At 58.3% G+C, this 21,996-nt stretch overlaps 2 protein-coding genes across 4 annotated transcripts in view; one reads left to right on the top strand and one right to left on the bottom strand.

The window, feature by feature from the left end:
* The first annotated feature begins 1,183 nt into the window (after positions 1-1,183).
* Positions 1,184-7,244, top strand: CFAP73 (cilia and flagella associated protein 73). Its single transcript, XM_025889860.2, has 7 exons — positions 1,184-1,284; positions 2,702-2,807; positions 3,793-3,897; positions 4,216-4,416; positions 4,855-5,076; positions 5,351-5,509; positions 7,087-7,244. Exons 1-7 carry the CDS (start codon positions 1,229-1,231, stop codon positions 7,165-7,167), a joined length of 930 nt encoding a protein of 309 aa, XP_025745645.1. The 5' UTR covers positions 1,184-1,228; the 3' UTR covers positions 7,168-7,244.
* Positions 7,245-7,911: 667 nt separating this feature from the next.
* The window catches only part of DDX54 (DEAD-box helicase 54), a 19,487-nt gene continuing 5,402 nt past the window's right edge, over positions 7,912-21,996 (bottom strand). For 2 of the 3 annotated variants that reach the window (XM_025889658.2, XM_073881081.1), the window contains exons 5-20: positions 21,923-21,972; positions 20,848-20,889; positions 20,635-20,730; positions 19,830-19,951; positions 19,666-19,727; positions 19,458-19,589; positions 17,643-17,853; positions 15,260-15,394; positions 13,605-13,835; positions 13,435-13,508; positions 12,517-12,729; positions 11,305-11,447; positions 11,101-11,214; positions 10,371-10,475; positions 10,006-10,118; positions 7,912-8,531 (exon numbers count right to left, since the gene is read on the bottom strand). In XM_025889658.2, coding sequence (XP_025745443.1) covers positions 8,299-8,531; positions 10,006-10,118; positions 10,371-10,475; positions 11,101-11,214; positions 11,305-11,447; positions 12,517-12,729; positions 13,435-13,508; positions 13,605-13,835; positions 15,260-15,394; positions 17,643-17,853; positions 19,458-19,589; positions 19,666-19,727; positions 19,830-19,951; positions 20,635-20,730; positions 20,848-20,889; positions 21,923-21,972 — 2,076 coding nt within the window. In that variant the 3' untranslated portion in view covers positions 7,912-8,298. Of the gene's footprint in view, positions 8,532-10,005; positions 10,119-10,370; positions 10,476-10,508; positions 10,996-11,100; positions 11,215-11,304; positions 11,448-12,516; positions 12,730-13,434; positions 13,509-13,604; positions 13,836-15,259; positions 15,395-17,642; positions 17,854-19,457; positions 19,590-19,665; positions 19,728-19,829; positions 19,952-20,634; positions 20,731-20,847; positions 20,890-21,922; positions 21,973-21,996 lie in introns of those variants that run through there. The other variant, XM_073881082.1, reaches the window with a different exon arrangement.

Below are 21,996 nucleotides of genomic sequence, written 5' to 3'. Positions count from 1 at the left end.
GGGGTGATGGAAACATTCTGTATCTTGGCTGTGGTGGTGGTTACAGGACTTTACACATTTACCAAAACTCACAGAACCGTATGTGAGAAAAAAAATGAGGTTTACATTATGTAAATTATACCTCAATATTTTTAAATCAAGAAAAAATTAGGCCGTGTATCTTATAACTCTTCACATCAATTTATGTAGAAGGATATATGTGTGATTTAATGTAACATGCTCAAAGAGAAAATATATATTATTTTAGCTCCTTTCTAAAAATACGCTCTAACAAAATGCTTAGGAGTTGTTTTTAGCAATGTAGGCATTATAAGTATAGTTTTGTTTTTCTAATAGTGTTATTTTACAATAAGAAAATGCCTTTCTTTACATGAAAAAAATATTTAAAACAGGAAACTAAAATGATAGAAAGCAAAGATGATGAGATGTTAGCGTGTGTTATTTCTGGGTGGAGGACGCAGGGGTATTACTCCGGGCACTTTTCTCTAATACCATCCCCTGGAGTGCTGTTTTAAGAATTAAACTGATGTTATACAGACAGCGCTTAGCACAGTGTCTGAGCAACAGTAATTGCCCAAAGTATGTCAGCTCCCCCCCTCCCCTATCCTCCAAATCTAGATCATGGGACCCTTCCAAGCTGGTCTCCACTGGGTGGTGCTGATTGCCCTAACCAGGCTGGGGGCTCCATGAGACTTGGCCAAGGTAGCAAAGGGATTGACCCTCAAAGAGCTGCAACATAGTAGGTCCTCAGCACCTTGCCAGGGAGTGAATGACCCTGCAAACAGTGGGTGCCCAATAATTATTCTTTTGAACGGACAACTGAGTATACAGCCACGAGAGAGGCGTCTCATCCCACCCAGCCAGGAAGAGGCTTGACCAGACACGGGGCACCAAGAAGGTAAATTTTTGGCCGAGGGACCCACCTCCTCCTCGCTGCACCCCAGTTTAGATTGGGAGCAAAAGCCATCTCTGGAATCGGCAAAGCCTGCTCCCCTCCCAGCTACCCCCTTCTTCTCCCTCCCAGGATGGATGCCCCGGGCCTTAGGCAGGCAACGGAATGTTGTGTGGTTGGTTTCCCTGGCAACCAAGGCCTGCTAGGTGGCTGGCTGCCTTCTTACAGCACAGAGCACGCTGCTACGCTGTCCTCCACCCAAAACCCCAGGGCCTCCTGAGCTAGTGCAAGGCTCCGACACTGTGGAAAGAAAGCCCTGGGGCAATTGCAGGGAGAATGGCCGTGCCCTGGGAGGAATATTTCCGACTGGCCTTGCAAGAGAAAATGCCTGAGTGAGTGCTTCAGAATGGCGGGGAGGGGAGAAAGGGGGGCAGAAGCGAGTGGGTTGACCCCTGCCTTCCCCTTGCCTGTGGCGCCTGGCTTCCTTGGGCAGTTCCTGGTGGCGTATTGCTGTCCCCACTTCACAGAGGAAGAAACTGAGGTTCAGAGGAAAATGGTCTCTGGGCTAGTTAGGGCAGAGTTGGGTTAACAGCCCAGGCCTCTCATCTGTTCCTGATCCCCACTCCTGGCTGACGTCCAGCTGAGATTTAATCGTTTGGACTGAGGCGGGGAGGAATTCTGTGAACTCTTGCTGCCCTCTCCCTGCGAACGCTGCATTTTCAAGGAGTGGAGGAAGCTTGTCCGGCGCCTACTTTGTGTTCCGCAGTGACTGAGAGTCCCAAGCTCCGTGTCAGAGTCTGGACCAGTGCTGGGAATGCCCTGCTGAACAGAATGGTTCAAGCAACCCTTCTGCTCTCTCTACAGCCACCATGTAGGGCTGTGTGCAATCGGCCCCCCCCCCAAACACACACACCCCAGCAAGACTCCAGATCCCAGCCTCCTCCTGGAGCCCCCGCAGGGAGGTCTAGGGGAGGTCTAACAGCCTTCCAGCCAAAGCTCAGCCACAGCAAGGACCTGATCTCCCCTGTTCCCCACTCAGCTTTCCACCAGCACCCTCCTTCCAGTTCACCTGGAGTTCACCTTTCTCTCCTTTCTCACCACCTACCCCCCCACCCCTGCATCAACTCTGCTCTTAAACTGCAGCGTGACCGCCCTCCTCACCTCTCCCCTACAACCACCTGACCAGACCCACATTGTCTCTGGGTTATCCCAGAACCTGGTTCTTCACCATCTCCTGCAGCTGCCCTGCCTTTCCTGTGGTCCTCGTCCCCCCCACTCCCAAGCCCTCCCCCAGGCCCCCCCCCCCGCCCCCCCCCTCCGAACCTTCCCCCATCCAAAGTTCTTCTCTTGGGGCCTTGGCATTCGCTGTTCCCTGCAGGTATCCACGCGCTCACTCCCTCTTGCCCTTCGGGTCTCTGCCTAGATGACCCCAGGGTCTCCTCCGAGAAACTTTTTCACCTCCCCATTGAAAGATTTCCTTTTGCCTGCTTCATTTTTCATCTGAGCACCTACCATGTCCTAGCATTATTTATTATTTGTTAGCTTTATTTTCTGTGTCCCCCACCCCCAGCAGAACGCCGGCTTCTGGAAGGTGGGGATTTTTGTCTGCCTTGCTCACACCTGCACCCCACCCCCCAGTGCCTAGAAAGGTGCCTGGCACAGGGTAGTTGCTCAGTACAATTTGTTGAATGAATGAACAATTCAACAGCTAGTATATGGCTAATGGGGGCATTTCAAGCACTGGTGGGGAGTTTGGGGGCCCTGACTTTTGCCTCCTTCATCCCTACCTCCCCCTTGGAGCCCCTCCAGGAAGAGCCCAGAGCAAAACGTGGACCCCCTCCCACCGGTGCTGCGTCTCCTGGAGAAGAGGCGGGAGCTGGTGGATGCAGACCGGGCCCTGCAGGCCCAGAAGGAGGTGAGCTTCCACTGTAGTCCCTGAGACTTTTGGGGATCCCGGGCAAAAAAAAAAAATGATGGTGAGCAGGGGTTGGGAAGTAATGGAGCTGACCTATTAGCTACAGGGTCATTTCACCACTCTGAGCTTTGGTTTCCTCATCGATGATCAAATGAGATCAGTTGGTGCAAATAAATGTGCACTGAGCACCTACTATGTGCACGGCATTGCACTGGGATCTGGACGTCTCACCATAGTCCCCCTCCATGGGGCTCACAGTCTAAAGAAGGAGACAGACAAGTGTCCAGGTGTAGACTGCTATCAGGTGGGGAAGCACTGAGAAGGCTGTGGGAACCCCGAGGAAGCCCCTATCTCCACAAAGAGGTGGTCAAGGAGGGCTTCCTGAAGGAAGTCATGTCTGGGGATGGGGGAAGGGCAAGTCAGCTTATCCAGCAAAGGGGGTGGGGTGGGGTGAGGAGCGAGAAGGGGGCAGAGGGAACGGCGCATACGAAGACTGTAAGGCAGGGGCGCCTGGGTGGCTCAGTCATTAAGCGGCTGCCTTCAGCTCAGGTCATGATCTCGGATCGAGCCCCGCATCGGGCTCCCTGCTCCGTGGGAAGCCTGCTTCTCCCTCTCCCACTCCCCCTGCTTGTGTTCCCTCTCTCGCTGTCTCTCTTTCTCTCTCTCTGTCAAATAAATAAATAAAATCTTAAAAAAAAAAAAAAGATTGTAAGGCAAGGACACAACACAGGAGGACCAGTGTCTGGAAGACAGTGTTAAAGGAAGGGGGTGAGATGAGACCAGAAGGAAGGACAGGGACAGCGGCATGCAGGGGCTACAAGAGGGCACTGAGGCTTCATCACACATGGGAAGAGCCATGGGTGGATTTGAGCAGGGGTGTAGTGACAAGATCAGGGACAACTGATGACCGAAGTATGAACCCGAAGGTGCTGGATCACTTGAACCCCCAAACACACACAGACACCCACTCCTCACCTCTCCCCAGGTGTGCCAGACCATGATGGCAGCCCGGAAACAGCGCTGGGAACAGTTGGAACAGAAGGAGCGGGAGCTAAAGGGGTCTTTTGCGCGCTTTGACAAGTTCTTGCGGGTAGGTGCAGACGGCTGGGGGAGGGGAGGCAGGTCACTGGGTCACAAGGCCAGACTTGCATGTGAATTTTAAAAGTGGGCTTTACTAATACAAGAGGGAGTAGTAGGAAATACGCACGCACTGCCTGATGCATTTGAGTTTTTAAAAAGCATGGGGGAGAAGTGACGGACGAAAATCAGACACTGGCTGAATCTGCCCACGGGCCATCTGTTTGCTACGTCCCGCGCGGCGTGCCAGTGTTGGGGCGGGTGGAAGCGGGGAGCCCCGGCGGCTCCCAAGTCGTGAGGGCAGTCGCCTCCTTTCCATCCGCCTCCCCAGGACACCGAGGCCCGGCGCGGCCGCGCGCTGCGGAGGGCGGCCGAGGAGCGGCTGCAGGCGAGCCGCCGGGAGGCCGAGGCGCTCCGGCTTCGGGCCCAGCTGGAGGAGCTGCGGCGGGAGCGCGCGCGGCTGCAGCGCCGGCTGGAGCGCCTGGAGCCCTGCGCGCGCCTGCTGGGCCAAGTGCTGGAGCAGCTGCCCGAGGTGAGCGCCCTGCAGGAGGTTTGGGGGCTCAGGCGCCACCGTGCAGCGTCGGGTAGCCTCTGGGACGGCTTCGGGTGTGCACTACTGGAGCGCTGACTGTATGCCAGCAATCACCACTTACTGAGCGCTGACTGTATGCCAGGGACAAGCTTTGTTCTTGACTTCTCCAAACGCCCGGTGAAGTGAGTCCTGCTCTTGCCTATCCCATTTTATAAATGGGGAAACCGAGGCTCACAAGGGTAACTTCCCCTCAGGGGCACACAGGCGAAGGGGGAGGGGGTGTATCCAGGCACTCAATAAATACCAGCTGAACGGAACAATCACAGGGAGTGAGGCTGGGCTAGGCTTTATGCCGGAGTGGGGAGGGGAGGGAGTAGCCCTCCAAGGAGGCGCCCGAGGGCCAGGTGGCGAGAGGACCCCATCTTGACCCTACCCCAGTTCCAGGAGGTCCCCGAGCTGGTGGCGCGCTTCGACGGCCTGGCCGATATGCAGGCGGCGCTGCGGCTCGCGGAGCGCCGGCGGCGGGCCGAGCTGGAGGAGGCGCGCGCGCGGCTGCAGCGGCTGCGGGACGCCGGGCAGGACGAGCTGCTGGCGCAGGGCCAGCGGCGAGCTCAGCTGCTGGAGCGCCTGGAGGCTGCGAGGGAGCGCACGCTGCGCTGGGTACGGCCCGCCGGGAGGAGGTGCCCCCAGCCTCCCGTCGCCCGAGAAAGAACAGAAGGAGCGATGCTTAGCCCAGAGGGGCAGCGGCGCTAACGGGCAGGTGCAAGCGTCAGAAAGCGCTTTAGGGCACAGGGGGCCAGTCCTAGCAGAACCTGACCCCCCGTTCCTCTCCCGGAGGCGCCCATGCGCCCCCGACTGGAGGGGAAGTGGGCAGGCCCCAGCCCTCCTCAGCAGGCTCCAAGCGTGATCTGGAAGGGGGCGGGGTGTTCTTCAGGAATCCAAGTGGATTCAGATCCAGAACACCGCGGCTGAGAAGACCCTTCTCCTGGGCCGCACCAGAATGGCGGCGCTCAACCTGTTCCAGCTAGTGCGTCAGCACAAGAGGCAGCCCCCTGCCCTGGCCGTCGAGGACACCGAAGGGCAGCTGGAGCAGGTGCGCTCCCTCGCCATGTCCCCTCCAACCCCCAAAGCTTCAGGAAATCTCACCTACTCTGGGTTAAGCGTGACCCTCCGTGAGCCGAGAGCATGATGCCAGCACCCCAGATCTGGGCTCGATGGCCACCTGGGAACCCTGCCTAGGAGGCCTGGGTTGGGTCTTGGCTCTGAGGGGCATCTGCTCCGTGGCCACAAGGAAGCCATGCTCTCCTCTCTGGGTCTCAGCGCCCTCACCTGTGCCTAGGGCCTGGGGTGTGCACTGGCGACACCGCACATTCATGACAAGAGTCTGTCCTTTGTCCCAGGGTCAAACAGCACAAACTGACAACATCGACAAGAAACCAGGTGGAGACCCACCTTTAATTAATCCCTGACCCTCTTGCTCCCTGCACGGACAGGCCTCAGCTTCCCTAGGGAGGGAGAGGGTGGGGCTGGGTCCTTGTCTTTCTTCCTGCACAAGTGCATCACAAATGTCACTGTGGACCAAGTCATTCAGGTTTGCAAGGTTGTAGAAGGGGTGACATGGTTTACAACGGAGGGAGGGGGTTTCTGACTTCGGACACCTCTGTTGCTTCTAATGGGGACCCAAAGCACGGTCCCCTTTAGTGGAAGAAACACAAAAAAAGGCACACTTGCCCCTGGCACTCCTGTCCTGTGCCCAACACTCTGGATCCCAACCAAACACTAAGAACTCGGACCCCGGGAGCCTACCTTTGTGCCACATGCTGAGTAGGACAGATTTGTGGACACCACTATTCTCCCAAGTGTGGCCCAGCACCTTGAACTACACAAGACAACTCCAGGAGAGACAGAGGCTCAGTATGATGGAGTGGGCAAAAGCCTGTCCCTTTTCAACCGACCCTGATCCTACCAAGCAGAAAGACTTAGTGTGGGGCGAGAGTGCCTTTAACCCCTGCAGTGCTCCCTGGGCCTGGGCCCGGGGCCTCACACCCCCTGTAGGCAACAGTGGGCCAGAATGCAAGAGTGAAACCGGGTTTCATGTTTGTTGTAGGATTTTTCCACTGCCCCTCCACTTATGACAAGGGGTAACTTAATTCTATTTTTGTTAGAAATATAGTTTCCCTCTCAAATGTTTATTTCAGTGACAAATGTGAAGGGAGAGCCCAAGGGTAAGTTGGCCTCCAGTTCTGGCTCTTGGCAGTGGACCTGTGGGCATTAAGTTCATATCAATAAATAAGTTAATTAAAAGGAAATATGGGAGTGTTAACCCATGGAGATGAGAGCAGGTCAAACACCAATGAATACGATTGATCCAATTAAAAAAAGGGGGGGGATGAATTAATTGAAGTGAAAATACTCACTTAATTGTAATGCAGGTGATACCAGCTAGGAAACTGAGGGTGTCTGCTCACAGACCATTTGGGAAGCTTGGACTGAGGCCCGAAGGACCCAGAACAGTCTAGGGCAGGTTGGCTGGCCCCTGGGAACCACCATCATTGCTTTTAATACGGGTGTTCACCCCCAACCCCTGCTCTACAGCATCCTGGGTTGTGGGGACAGTGGAACTGGACACTCAGGGGCTGGGATGTGACTGGCTGTGTTGGGGACCCACAGGTGAAGCTGTTCATCCTGGACCTCTCCGCCATGCTGGCCAATCTTCGTCAGGCCGAGCCCACACCTGCCTCCCAGCCCTGACCCAGGTGGGCAGGGGGTAGGGGGCCCCCCCGGAAAGGAGGTGCATATGTCCTGCGGGGTGTGTGCTGAGTGGTCCTCACCTGAGAGATGGGAGGGCTCTGCCTGCTCAGACTGCTGTGGGGAGTACAGGAGGGGCATACAGCAAGTACTAAATAAATGTGGGCCACATGGGGGGGGCACCAATCCCTCATCCACCACATGGCATGGGACCAGGTCCTCCCTCTCAGTGCACTCATGGCATTGAACAAGCCGATGTGTGTCAGGGGTTTGGAATGAAGCCTGATGCAAATTCTGGTAAATTCTAGATGAGTGCTTGGTAAGTAAAGTAAAATAGGACCAACAAGAGGGCCACAAAGCAAGCACCCGCACATGGGGTGCCTGCTCACAAGGCCTCCTCTATTGTGGAGTGGCACAGGTGATCCGTGGCCTGAGAATCCAACTGCTGGAGGCTGCCCTTGACCTTCCCAGGACCCCAAACTGGGGCTGGGGAGGACAGGGCTTGCAGGGCAAAGGCCAAGACCAGGTTCTCACCTCCGCGGGTGTGGTGGGAGTGTGGTGGGGCCATGTGAACCCCTCCACTGCCGCTGAGGCTCAGGAGGAGCCGCTGAGCCCTCTGCCCCACACCCCACTTCCCTCCTCCCTCCCCAGCCCCCACTCTCTGGACTCAGCGGGCACACCAGCTGGGGCTTTAATACCTGGGTCCGCCCCTCCCGGCTCCTTGGGTAGACGGCACTCCCCGTCCACTCGAAGTGCTCAATAAAGGTTTATTACATTAAAAATACATCACTGGGCCTTAGGCACTAAGGGCTCGGCCCCGAGTGGCCACCACCTCTGAACTCAGGAACTGCCCAGAACACATGGAAGCAGCAGCAGCTGAGTGGCCACCTTGGGTTTTGGCCGTCCTGACCTTGCCGGCAACCCCCCGGCCCCCACGCGCCCTTGAAGACCCTGTGTGAAAGGCTCCACCTCGGGCAGAGGCGGCCACTGCCCTGTGTGGCCAGGCAGCACCCCTCTTTTGCAGGGAGCTCCGCCAGTGGCCGGCACAGGGCCAGGCACGCGGTGGCACTTGGGGACGTCTGCTGACGTCTACCCCTGCACCACGTGAGGAGCCAGGGGGCTGGGTCACGTGCCTTACATCCTCTTCCTCATCTTGCCCTTCTTGGCGTGGGCGCCCCGGCCGAAGGCGCCCTGCTGCAGCTCCTGGGCTCGGCGCCGGTTGCGGGCGGAGAGCTGCTTCAGGCCCCCTCGCTGCAGGAAGCGCAGCTTCTGCGCTCGGCGCCGTTGCTTCAGAATCTGCTGCTTGGTCTTGAGCTCTGAGCGCACGCGGCCTGCAGGGGCGCCTGGGGTGCGGGGCTGGGACGCACCTGCCAGGACAGGGATGCAGGGAGCTCAGCCTTCCAGTCCACTCCCAGGAGCCTCCAGACTGCCCTCCCCCCACCACCACCCTGCTCCCGTTCTGGGTTCACTGCTGTGGCCCCAGGGTCTGGCTCATTGTAGGTACTCAATAAAGCTTCTGTAGTCTGCTGTCGTGGTCAACAGCATGGACCCTCAAGCCCACACTGCCGGGGTTCAAATCCCAGCCATGACCTCTCGGACCTTGAGCAAGTCACTTAACTTCTCTGCGCCTCTGTTCCCCACTCTGAATCAGAGATAACAGCACCTACCTCACGGGTCCCAGTGAGGAGGAGGTGAGGAGGCGTGTTACCATGCTCAAAACAAGAGCCAGCCCAGAGTAAGGGCCTCGTAAGGGCACTATCACGGTTACAGACCATCCAATGGAGATTTATTGAGCATGTGCTCTACGCCGGGCACTGGGGACCCAGCACTGACTGAGAAAGACTCCAATCCCTGCCTCCACGGACTGCACGCCCTAGGCTGTTAGCTTAGCTTCCTCGGGCAGGAGAGAGGTCAGGGAGGGGAAGGGATGTGCCCAAGGTGACAGAGCAAAGCGGCGGCAGCAGACGTCAGTGGCCCCAGCCCAACCTGCTCTCCCAGATCTCTGGGAGGGCACTTACCCCTGCCTCCCTGGCTCCCCACTAAGTCCTGGGTGCCCCCTCCTCTACCACGTTCCCTCTCCCTGCCTGGCTCCTCCCCTCCCGCAAGAGTGACCTTTTCAGAGCTCCCACACAGATGATCATGAAGGCAGCCCCAGCTGTCTCCACGGGGGCCAGGGCGCCTGACAGGGACCCATCACCTCCAAGGAGGACAAAGCACAGACGGAGAATGGCTGCTCCTTCCTGAAGCCCACAGGCCATCCTCACCCCCTGGCCCAGCAGGCCCAGAGCAGCGGGTAAAACCGGGAGCGGAGCCGTGAGGGGTGCGAGGCCCAGGCAGGGCACGTCCACAGAGGCACAGAGAGATGGAGACAGAGACAGAGACACCAAGACGGGAAAGAGAGACTGGGAAGGAGAGAACAAAGACTGGGAGACGCGTGTGTAGAGAAAGGAAGAGAAATGATGAGGGGGACAGATGAAGACAGAAAGTCTGAGAGATGGGAAGAAAAGGAGACAAAGAGAGAATGAGGGGAAAGGCAGAGAGAGGCGCAGGGACAGGGATGCAGAGCCAGAGAGGGAAAGAGAGGAACGGGGACCCAGAGAGAGAGAGCCTAGGGAGTGACAGAGAGGAAGCTTCCAAAAAAACCAGAGACAGAGACAGACAGACAGGGAGAAACGGAAGAGACCTAGCCAGAGAGGAGAGACGCTGAGGGGAATGGACAGAGCCCGTTCAAATCCCACAGCAGCCTGGCACCGCGGAAGGGCTCAGCCCCACCAGAGAGAACCAAGTCCCTGGATGATCAAATGGACCACGTGCCAAACTGCTTTGAGGACCATTAATTACCTTGGCCTCTGCCCCGCTTCCCACCTCTTCGCTCTGGGCCTCGCTGGTGGGATGTTCCTTCGTCTTCTGAGTCACGATCATCGATTTTCTGTTTCTGTTTCCACTTCTGGTAGCTGGGAAGCCGCGCGTTAAGGAGGCTGTGTGCGGGACCATGATGCCCTAGACACCACTGGGCGGGGAGCAGGTCCCGCACCCCCTCCAGCGGATACAGGTGCCACCTCCAGGGGGTGGGGCAACAGAAGGTGCTCGGCCACGCCCCCACATCCAGAGTATGCAGGGCCAGAGGCCGCTGGGCCCCGCCCCCACCCCACGCCCGCCTCTAGGGGGTACTCGGCCCCGCCCCCGGGCCCCGCCCCTCCGGATACAGGTCCCGTTTGTAGGAGCTGCTGACGTAGTGGCCACTCTCGGTCTTGATCTTTTTCTTCTCCTCCGGTCCCGACTGTCCCACAAACCGCTTCTTCTTCCGGTCCCTGCGGGAGACAGAGTTGGGAGAGCTGATGTGGCAGGAGGTGGCCTGGGGCGCCTGTTTCCTCCCCACCCCCTCAAGGGAAGCAGCCCGCCCATGTCTGGCATACAGCAAGTGCTCAATAAAGGCCCGTTCCCTACCCGCCTCCCCTCTTCCTGGCAGCCCAGGTCTCAAAAGGTGGTGTGGGGGTCACTGGGAATTGGGGGGTCTGGATCAGGGTTGGGGGCCTAGCGGGGGTGCCCAATCCTACTCTGCCATCTCCTGGCTCTGTGACCCTGGGTGAGTCACACCATTTCTCTGGAACCAGAGTCCAAACGGGAGAGATGGGTCATGAGCTCTGTCGAGAAAGGCAAGCTAGCAGGAAGGACAGACGGATCAAGATCCCTGTTGTGTACGATCAAATCAAGGGACAGGATGTGGTGGGGGGGTCACTGTCCTTGCTGTGTGCGATCACATGGGACAACACAGGAGGGCTCACAATCCATGCTGCACACAACCAGATGGGGCTGGTGATATTTCCTGCTCTAGGGGAACAAACGGGAGTCAGGACAGACAGGGGCCACCTGTCTGCTGCGTGGAACCACAGGGCAGGCAGGGGTGCATGCTCACTTGCTCGTTTGCTCACTCACCACTTGAGCTGCTGCCGGCCCCTCGTCAGGTTCCGGGCTTCGTCCCCCATCAGGTCCAGGACAGCGCCAGCCACCTGCTGCTCGAATGCCCCCCCGTCCCCACCGACGCTCAGGCTGCAGACGAAGGGTGGGGGCACGCCACAGGGTCAGTGGAGGGCCCGTCAGGCCCCACCTGCCCCACCCCAGGACCAGCCAGCCACTCACCCCCGCTCACTGTCGAAGTCCTTGGGCCGGTAGGGGATGTAGAATTCCTGGTCCCGATGCCAGGCCTCCTCCCTCCGCCTCTTGGCTCCCCGGTCGGGTCCCGGCTGCGGCCGCTTCCGGCCCATGACCTCCGTGAAGACATCCTGGCAGACAGAGGCCCGGCGTCACACCCACAGCCCCCAGGGAAGCCACTGGCCTCTCCACTTGCCAGTCCAGGTAGAGTTAAGGGCCAGTGGCTTCCGGGACTTTAGAAATCTGGTGCTTCCATCTGCACCCTGTTTCCTCATGTGCACTGCAGGACAACCTCGGCCCCAGCAGAGCAGGCCGGGTGCAGGAGGGGGCTGGGGGCCAACCGGGGTGAGACCCACTTGCCAGCCCCAGGCTGGTGCCTCAGGCTGTGTGACCAAGGCAAGGCCCTGCCCCTTTCTGGGCCTGGCCTTGCTCTATACAGTACGGACTAGTCCAGGAGTTTTCACCTGTACTTTTTGGCTACTGAGCCCTCGGTGCAAATCAAATACGAGAGGAATATCCTGGTAGATGCGCGGCCCTGCCCACCAGGCAAACAGGGTGCCCGCGTCCCCCAGCCTGCCTTCCGGGACGAAGGCCCCGTGTCTGAGGCTGCCTGTGTCATGCCTTCGCTGCTGCCAAGAGTCCCTGCTCGGCCCCTGTCCACCTGCCCTCGACCTCAGGCTGAGACTGTCAGGGTGAGGAGGACAACGACACAGCCGCCACCGGGGACCCTCCAGCGCCGCCCTGAATCTGCCCCATGGGCCCTGGACCTGTGCCATAGTCACTTGGCCGCAGCGCCCTAGCCCACAAGGTTCTGGAAACGAGCTTCCCTGAAATTCACTTGGCAGCAGAAGCCGAGCCGACATGAGGCTGCCTAGGTTGGGCCTGTCCCCTCGGTGTGGGGACTAGCACGGCACACCTTGTGGGGGGACGCCCTGACGCATCTGAGGGCGGTGACACCCCAGACTCAACGTTGTGTCATATCATACACAGTGTGCCCACCCTAAAGATTCTGGATCCTGAACATCTGGCACTGGGGTTCTGGGCAAGGGACACTGGAGCCATACCATGAGCCTGACGGGAGGTGGACACGGAGTCCCGGCATCCCCCCCCAGTGACCGCTCAAAGCCCTGAGGGTAGCCCCCCCCCGCCCGGCTCTACCCCCAGGCCCAGCCTCTAGGGTGGCCAGAGCGGGGCCCGTACCTCCACACTCTCTCCCGCTGCCTCCTCCTCCTCGGGCTTCTCTTCCTGGGGTGCCGAGCAGCCTGGGGCGGGGCCAGCTGTGTCCTCCTGCCGCCCCTGCCGCCCCTGCCGCCCCTGCCGGAAGCTGGCGATGGCCTTGCGGTCCTTTTGCCGCTTGGCGCGCATCACCTGGCTGCTCAGGTCCCGGCTGGAGGCATTGATCTCAAAGATGGTCTGTGGAAGGAACACACGAGTCCTTCACCCACTGGCCTCCTCCTTCCCAGCGTTGCCCTCACCAGCCTGGTGGGCTCCCTATGGCATTCCTCCCCAAGTCCTTTCAACTCTATGAGGCGGGTACTCTGGTTACCTGCATTTCACCGTTAGAAAGGAGGCCCAGAGAGGGCAAGCAGCCAACCTGAGGCCACACAGCTGAGACAAGTGAGAGTGGCATTTTGACCCTGGTTTACCTGGCTCTGAAACCAGTGTTCGCTACCATGACCCTCTCCAGCTCCTCTTCCCTGATACTGGCTGCCTGGCAGCCTCGCCCACTCCCGGGGAGGTCTTTCTGTGCTTCTGTGCATGCCTGGCACAGGCCCCAGATGGCGTGCCCAGTGGGAGTCAAGAGGGGATGAAAGGTGATGGAAAGCCAGCTCCAGGCCGCTGACAGGCCCGGCACACGTCACTCCCCTCTGTGAGCCTCAGTCTACCCCTCTGGAAGCGGCAGGAAATGGCTACCACATGGGGCATCTGCTGCAGGCCAGCAGGGACGGTTCTAGAACAAGGGGCATCTCTCGAGATGCTGGTGAGGCAGAGCCGCAAGCTCAGAAGAAAAGCCCCGCTGGGGTCCTGCTTGGGGTCAGGAGCTCAGCCAGAGTCCCGGCTCCGTGGCAGCCACCGTGACCCCCGGGCACCCGCGGGCTCTCCCACCCCCTTACTCACCGCCCGTGAGCGGTAGTTCTTGATGCTGTCTACCAGCTTCAGCCGCTGCAGCTCCTTCTCCTCGAAGTGCGAGCCTGGTGGGGGTGGGGAGGAGGCTTGAGGCTGGGGAGGCTCCGCGGGGGCCCACCTGCAGCCCACTGTCCCAACCCCCACCCCCCGCAGGGACTCACTGAAGAGGGGGTGCAGGCCCAGCCCTGCGAGGTCCAGCTCCTTGGCCCTCTTGATGGACTCGGGCGAGGGCGCAGGCCGGGAGCGCACGTACTGCTGCTGAGCGTTGTCGGCCACCCGGCCCAGGCCCCGCAGCTCCAGCGACGCCGCCAGGGTGCTCTGCAGGCCACCCTCCTCGTCGTCCACCACGCTCTGTGGCACCCGGCCCAGCACGCCGTCCGCGCTGACCGCGCCTGCCAACACACATGGAGTCTGTCGGCGGCCCGCAGCCGGCCCTCCCCTCCCAGGCCCCCAAATCATGAAATAATCCCCAGTTATGGAGCAGCTGCTCCGGCCAGCCACTTGACCGAGCTCGACCGGGCACCCACAATTACAACCCAAGAGCCACTGCCTGTTTTCCTGAAGATCGTTTTCTATCCCCGTTCCTACTGTCTTTAGCTAACTTTGCACCAGAATGGCGGGGTTGAGGGGCTGCCATGGGGCCTATGACCTGCGGAGCCCAAGCCACTCGCTCGCTCGTGCTTTCTGCTGACTCTCCCACGAGACCACTGAGTCCCCACAACAACCCCACATTCCAGAAGAGGAGACTGAGGCTCAGCAGAGGTCCAGTGTTGCCCAGCAGCTGGCTTGCAGGGCGGTGTCAGGATACAGCCCCCGTATGCTGGGTCAAGAGCCTGGCTGCCCACCTCCTCTGCAGCAAGCCGGTCCTGGGCCATGCTGCCCACCCTGGCTAGTGCTGGGGCAAATGCAGGATGGCCTTTCCCTAACAGATAACTACTCCATGGCTGGCTTCTGCTGGAACACTGCTGTGGGGGCTCCTTCCCTCTCTCTGCCGCTCCCACCCCCACTGCTTGGTCTCAACCTTGGAGGTCTGCCGAGGGCTCCAGAATCTGCATTTGGATAATGGGCCTAGCGGCTGAGCTGCAGGTGCTCCCGACGCTCTGAAGCACGGATGCAGCACACAGTGGGGTGCTCAGTGAATGCGTGCAGGGTTGCCCCGAGTGCAGGCTCCATTTACACCTGGCCTCCTGAATCTGCGCTCCCACCTCACCTCCCTGCTGAGTAATAAGCAATGTGGGATGAGTGGCTTGGCCTCACCTGTGAAGCAACCCTCCCTGTGTTCTCAGATGGACACGGGAGACAATGTGCACTAAGGGCTGGACACACAGCAGGACCACGGGAGGAGGCTACCATGATCGCCGCTGCCCACGCCATGCAATCCCACCCCACAGAGAATAAGGGGAAGTTCTGTGAGCTCAGCCTGAATGAACCTCTGCTTGCCTGGGCTGCCCTGGAAACTTAGTCAAGGGCAGGGTCTCAAACAGATGCCCGCAGGGGCCAGACGAGAGGCGCAGGGGAGGCAGGGGCTGCCGTGAACCCCGGGGGCCCATCTATCCCGGGCACATGGCCCACACCGCCTGTACGGCAACCTCAGGAAAAAGCAGACTTAGCAGTCAGACCCAGCTGTTTTCCAACAGACATGAGAAATCTGGATTTGTATGTGAAATTCTGAGTTTAAAATAATGGGGCTCTTACCCCGGGGTCAAATCCAGCCCTGCCTCCTCCCAAAGCCAGGACAGCTTCTCCCCGACCTGCACCATGAGCTCCGCAGTGGACACACAGAGATTCCTGCTCCAGTGCGCCGGCCTCCACTCACCTGAGGCCCCCTCATGGGGGCGGGCAGGGGTGAGGGCACGGCCGAGGAACAGGTGCAGGTCCAGCAGATAGGGGACCTCGTCTGGGGCCACTAAGGAGTAGGCTGTGCCGCTTCGGCCAGCCCGGGCCACACGGCCTGTGGAGAAAAAAGTTCAAGCTGAGGACAAGACAAAGGACCCTACAGCCCAGCGTGAGTCCCGCTGGCCCGACTCTAAGGGTGTGGGCCAGGCCAAGGCCACACCTCGCTGAGCTGCTGTCCCTGACTGTAAGAGAAGGGGCACCAACGGTCACCAGGGTTCCCTGCACAAGCGTGTGAGCCCACACCGTGCTCTGTGAAGTTAGCAGAAATAAAGATAAGGCTACCTGCGCTCCTTATCAACACCCAAAGTCTTCGGCATCCCCATTTTGGGGGATTTTCCCCAAGGAAATAACCAAGGCTCCAAAGATTCACATTCAAGGGTGCCTACGGCAGTGTGCCCGAAACAAGCCCAAGCTGGAAACCACTTCGAGACTTGACAGAGGCCTGGCTAAATGACTTAGCTGATGACCACATGGTGGGAATTACACAGATGAGGAAAGGGGCCAGCAAACTGTGGCCAGTGACCAAAGCTGGCCCCCTACCTGTTCGTGTCAATAAAGTTTTATAGGCACACAGCCATGCTCTTTCATTTACAAATTTTCTAAGGCTACTTTCGAGCTACAGTGGCAGAGACCAGGGAGATTATATGCCCTCAAAGCCTAAAGCATTCACTATCTGGCCCTTTACAAACAGATTTGCCAACCCGTCACACAGTGATGTTTAATGGTGAACGGAAAACACACACAACATAGGCTGACACAAGAAAAAGGTGACAAGAGAGAATGTCCAGCGTGGTTCTAATTCTGTGTTAAGGGAATCCAAGTGTAACGTTACCTTTGGCTTGTTTCTGCATTTGCAACAACAAAGTGTCACCACATTTGCAAGATTCGTTTGGGGTGGTCTGACTCACACTGTGGGTCACAGAGCACATGAGAAACTCCCTTTGGGGGGGGGGGGGGTCTGTGGACCCCTCGAGAAACCCACAAGCCAGCTCTTCCCAGAGCCATATGGACATGGCAAGGGCAACCAACAGGGAGCCAAGGCCCCCAGACCCGCAGCCCGGGACCCAGATGGAGGCCTCCCACATGCCCCGACTGAAGGTGGAAGCAATTCTCCCGGGGCCCAGCATGGGCTGCCAGAATTTACTTATTCAACAATGTTCAATCATATGGAACCTGCCCGCCAGATTCTATTCTCATGGACGCGCATTTAGCTTATTTGTATTTACAAATGAAGCACATAGTTATGAGTTAAAAAAAAAAAAAGCAAAGAGAATAGAATGGTGGTTGCCTAGGGTTGGGGGAGGGAGGCCAGGGAATTAGGGTTAACAAGGACAGAGTTTCAGTTTGGAAAGATGAGAAGGTTCTGGAGGTGGACAGTGGTAATGGCTACACAACCCTATGAATGTACTTACTGTCTCTGAACTTATACCTAAAAACAATTAAAATGGTAATTGTGCGTTACGTATACTTTTTACCATGATTTTTAAAAAGGCAGCAGTGACAAGAGCCACACTAAAATGATAGCCGTGCCACCAGGGAGGCAAGGAGGGATAGTGGTGAAGAGGGGGTTCCAACCCCAGCTGTCCCACTTTGCTACCTGTATGACCCCCGGCCAGTTATGAACCTCCTTGGCCTCAGTTTCTTCATCTACAAAATGGGCTGATGATGCTGGCACCCACTACATAGAATGGTTGTAAAGATGGAAACAGCCAGTAAAATGCTCTCACCCAGGCCCAAGAGGAGCACTGGGGGCGGGGGGCGGGGGGACGACACACCAGTTGCTGTCATTTCACCAATGACAGGCGCGTGGCTTACTGCCTATGTGCTTTGCTTCATTTTCCAGTTTCCCTACTATGTGCGTGCCTTACTTTTATCCCCCAAAAATGACAGAGTCCTTGGCCTGGGAGGGCAGAGAGGAAGGTGGGCCCCACGTGCTGACTCGACTAAGTCAGGCGCTCCTTCCTGTCTGCCCTGGACGAACAGGAGGCAGAGGGGTCCATGTGTTAGTTCAATCTTGCAAAGGTTTAAAGGAAAGGAACTAAAAAGACAAGAGTTTCAGGGAGAGGTCTGTGAGGAGGAAGGGGGGTCAGGGGACATGTCCTCGGGCCCCAGGACAGGAAAGGGAGAGAGAACCCAGAAGAGCTCCAGAGCTGCTCAGAGCCATGTGAGTCATGCCTGGGCCACATCCCCCAGAGACTCGACCTTATGGGGCCCTTCCCCAGGCCTCGACGTCTCCGCCTGGAGCACCGGACCCTGCACCCTCAGCTCCCACCCTGGGCCAGCTCCAGCCCCGGGCTCCTCACCCACGCGGTGCAGGAAGAGCTTGCCCTTGGCAGGGAAGCTGTAGTTGATGACGCTGTCGAGGAGCGGGATGTCTAGGCCGCGGGCTGCCAGGTCGGTCACGATGAGGGCGGAGCACTTGCCGTGGGTGAACTTGGCGAGGTTGATCTTGCGGGCTGTCTGGTCCAGGGCACTGTAGATGTGGGCGCAGCTCACCCCCTGCGTCGTCAGCAGCTGCTCAGAGTGAAGACAAGAGGGAGGGAAAGGGGTAAGAGGGCTGGCAGGGGACGGGAGAGAAAGCCAGGACACAGACGGCGGGGGTGCCAGGATGTGGTGGGAAGACCGAAGGTTCTAGAGTGGGGGGCACTTCCGGTCTGAATCCTAGCTCTGAGGGGTAGCTGTGGTGTGGTAGCTTCGTCGGTACGAATGAGGTCTCTATCACCTCCCACCTCTCTGCGGGGCTGGAGGAGTATCAATGCAGAGGTCTCCCGTAGGGACACCAACCTTATCCTGCCTCTGCCACTAACGGGCCGCGTGACCTTGAGCAAGTTACCTAACCTCTCGGTGCCTTTGCTTTCCTCGTCTGTAGCGCGGAGGAGACTAATAGCTCCTTCTTTGTGGCTTTATGACGAGGACTGAATGAGTTAATATGTATACAGAGCTGAGCACAGGGCCTCGGACAGTAGAATTTTTTTTTAATGTTTTATTTATTTATTCATGAGAGTCAGAGAGAGAGAGAGAGAGAGAGAGAGAGAGAGAGACAGAGAGAGAGACAGAGGGAGAAGCAGGCTCCCTGTGGAGCAGGGAGCCCAATGCGGGACTCGATCCCAGGACCCTGGGATCATGACCTGAGCCGAAGGCAGACACTTAACCATCTGAGCCACCCAGGCGCCCCGGGCCTCGGACATTAGAAGTTCCGTGACAGTGTTAACTGCTCTTTAAAAATTACTATTTTGGTTTTATTCATCAGTGATCCCAGCAGCTGCACAAGGAAGCACCGTTAAATGCACAACAACCACAGGAAACCCAGTGAACTGCATCCTCAGATAACAGACCCCAGGTGTGGCTGCTCTGGGGCAGGCGGCAACGACTGGCAAAGGGCCCTGGCAGCCTCTGGGACACCCGGACTGCCCCATGCTGAGGGTCCCAGGCATATGCGTATGGAAAAACTCCACCACGCTGCTCCCGGAAGCTTAGGACACTTTACCCAGCTTCCAGCTTGCAGGGCACGCCTCCATTTTAAAACGTGAGATACACGGGACACTGAAAATCTACAGAAAATGGCAGGATTGGGGGCAGGGGAGGTACTTCTAAATAACCTGGACGTAGGGGAATATCAGAGGAATCGAGACTAGGAGTGAGTTGATAACTGAGTACTTGGGAGTTCGTGATGCTGTCTGCTGACGTTAGTGTGTATTTAGAATTCTTTTTTTTTTTTTAAGATTTTATTAACTATCTGAGGGGGCGCGCGCACCCGAGAGAGAGCGAGAGAGAGAGAGAGAGCATGAGCAGGGGGAGGGGCAGAGGGAGAGGGAGCAGCATGCTGAGCAGGGAGCCTGCCCCGGGGCTCGATCCCAGGACCCTGGGATCATGACCTGAGCCGAAGGCAGACGCTTAGCTGACTGAGCCACCCAGGTGCCCCTGGAATTCCTTATGATAAAAAGTTAAAGAATAAAAGAGGACCGGCCCTGGCCAGGCCTGTGTCCAGCTCTGGTACTGCCCTCTGGTGGCCGCACCCGGAGCCGCAGCTCCAAGCTTGCCGCAAAGGAGGTGGTGGTCCCCAGGAGGCTGGCCCAGCGGCGACTTCCCCAAGCTGTCTCCCTCAGGGCGCCCCCTACCTCACTGATGTACTCGGCGTGGTGCTTCGTAGCCACAAACACCACCGTTTGGTCCTGGGGCCGCACCACGGTGCGCAGCAGGTGAAGCAGCACGGCAGCCTTGGTGTCCTCGCGCACAAGGAAGAAGGAGGTCTGTGGGGAGAGGGGCCACGGTGGGCTCACAGGGCCGTGGCTGCAGGCTCGGGAATGGGCACGGGGGGAGCCTCACCTTGAGCTGCTCGTTGAGCTTGGCGTCTACATCGAGCCGGATGAGCACGGGCTCCGTGAGGCCTGCGGTTGGCACAGGGAAGGTGTTGGGGGGAGGGGGGCGGAGGTGGGTAGTCACGGAAGGACGAGCCCCCCAGGCCCCTAGTCGCACCCCGGCTCACTCACCCGCGCGGGCAAACTCCACCAGCAGTTTGGGCAGCGTGGCAGAGAACAGAACGGTCTGGTGGCCCCCAGGGAGGCGGCCAATGATTTCCTGCAGCTGCTCGGCAAAGCCCATCTCAAAGAGCCTGGGGGACAGAGGGTGGGGGTCGGGAGAGGGGCTTCTCCAGCGAGTTCCAAACCCGTGGCCCTCGCCCCCCCCGCACACTCTCTGCCACGTGGACTGGTATGTGTCCCACGTGGTTCTTTACCTCACTTTTTCTCTGTGTGACCACCACATGCCCAGCAGTGATGACCTAAAAACCTTGAGTCTGTTCTCAGTTACGCGGCTCCGTGTCATGCTGAAGCCCTCCCTCTGTGCCAGGCACGGTTTGAGGGCTTTCTAAGCACTGACTCTCCCAGCACCTGCCAGTAGGGGCTAGTGAGTCCCCTGTCTGTGGATGAGCCCACCAAGGGCCACAAGCCCTCAGATTTGCCCAAGTTCACAGAGCTGGGTTGTGATCCCACCCTTGTCTGGCTCCAGTCTGGTGCTCCCAGCTTTGTGCTACTTTGTATGTCTTTGAAATCATGTGTTTGTTGTTTTACTGTTTCCTCCCATAGCCCTAAAAGGAAGAAATACAATATACAAACACAAAATAAAAACTGTTGGTGCAGGCAGCTGTGAGCCCCGGTGCTGCCTCAGGTCTGTGGCCCACGCTGGGGGAAACACTGCTTCGAGCGCGGCCACGCAGGTCTCTCCTGGCCAAGTCCTTCTTCCAGGTCTCAGGGCCAACCTTGGTGCAGGTGCACAGGGGAGTGCGTGTGGTCTTACCTGTCTGCCTCATCGAACACCACGTACTCCACACTCTGCAACTTCAGGTTCATCTCCACAGCCACGTGCACCAAGCGCCCAGGGGTAGCAATGATTCTGTAAGGGATGTGCAGGCCAGGTCACCCGGGGGCCCCGGCAGAGCCCTCCTCACACTTCCCAGGAGCTGGCCGTCGGGGAAGAGACCCCAAGCCGCCGTCCTCAGCCCAAACTCACATGTCGGGATTTTCATGCAGGGCAGCAAACTGGTCTTCCATCCTAGGGGGAAGAGGAGGTGTCAGCTCGACACACAGGCCACTTTAGTCCCTCTCCCTCTCCAGAACCAGGTGGCCAGGTGAGGCCCACACCCCGCCCCCAGGCTCCGAAGTAGGGAAAGGCGATTGCCGAGCTTCTGGGCAAAGGCGCTGCCCTGACAAGACACGAGTTCAGACATAGAAGGACTGATACCACGAAGACTTCCCCAGAGATGGGTTCAGCCCTGGAACTGCCCCCACCCCGCCCCTGCTTCTAGTGCCACCTACCAACTAACCCCAGGACCACCAGCCCCCCAAGATCCCAGGCGGCCTGGATCTCTCTGTCCTTGTTCTTAAACGCCCGGGCACACGGCCCTGACTCCGGTCCTCCTCTGAAACCCCCTTGGGACGCCCACGGGAGCCAGGATTTTGAGTCTGGCCTAGCCCCGGGAGGCATTTCAGACAGTCATGGGCTCCAGAGACAACAAATTACAATGCAGGCAACGGAACACTTAAAAGCCAAACATTCTTCTCAGAATCCAAAGTGACCGGTCACAGTGACATTCCGAGAGAACAAGAAGGAAGGGGCTGCCCTGGGAGGGAGAAGCCTGTGGGACAGGGCAGGAGACTGGGTTCCAGTCTTAGCTCGACCACCAACTCGACGCGCAGCTCTGGGCCCATCACGTGCTCCGTCTGCTCATCTGGGGAATAGGTATGGTGCCTGCCACCCCAAAGACGGGACCAGTACAGCAGGAAACCCTACATTTTTCACATCTGAGCTATCACAAACTTTACTCCTTGATTTCTGTGCGACAGCTCACTGTTAGGGGTATGTATTGAAACAGGTATAACCGTGCTGCCTGAGCGCTGACCCTGTGCACCACCAGCTCCCCTAGGAGCACCCGAACCCATCGGCAGTCGTGTGGGAAAGTCCTGTGGCATTTTACTGCATTACTGCATGTTTCCCCTTCTCTTTGGGGTGCGCAGAGCAGCACCGCTGTTCCTAAGCCGCCCAGGCTCAGTCGATTCCCCGTGGCATGGGGCAAGGGGGCTCTTACTTGTCCCCGCCCAGGATCAGGGCGGTCCTGAGGCCTGTGAACTTGCCGAGCTGTGCGGGGGGGGGAGAGGGGGG

The sequence above is a fragment of the Callorhinus ursinus genome, unplaced genomic scaffold (assembly GCF_003265705.2).
Source record: "Callorhinus ursinus isolate GAN/ISIS: 27379988/994484 unplaced genomic scaffold, GSC_fseal_2.0 scaffold41, whole genome shotgun sequence".
Classification (NCBI taxonomy): domain Eukaryota; kingdom Metazoa; phylum Chordata; class Mammalia; order Carnivora; family Otariidae; genus Callorhinus; species Callorhinus ursinus.
The sequence above is the reverse complement of the archived record's forward strand: the minus strand, read 5'-3'. Positions and strand labels throughout refer to the sequence as shown.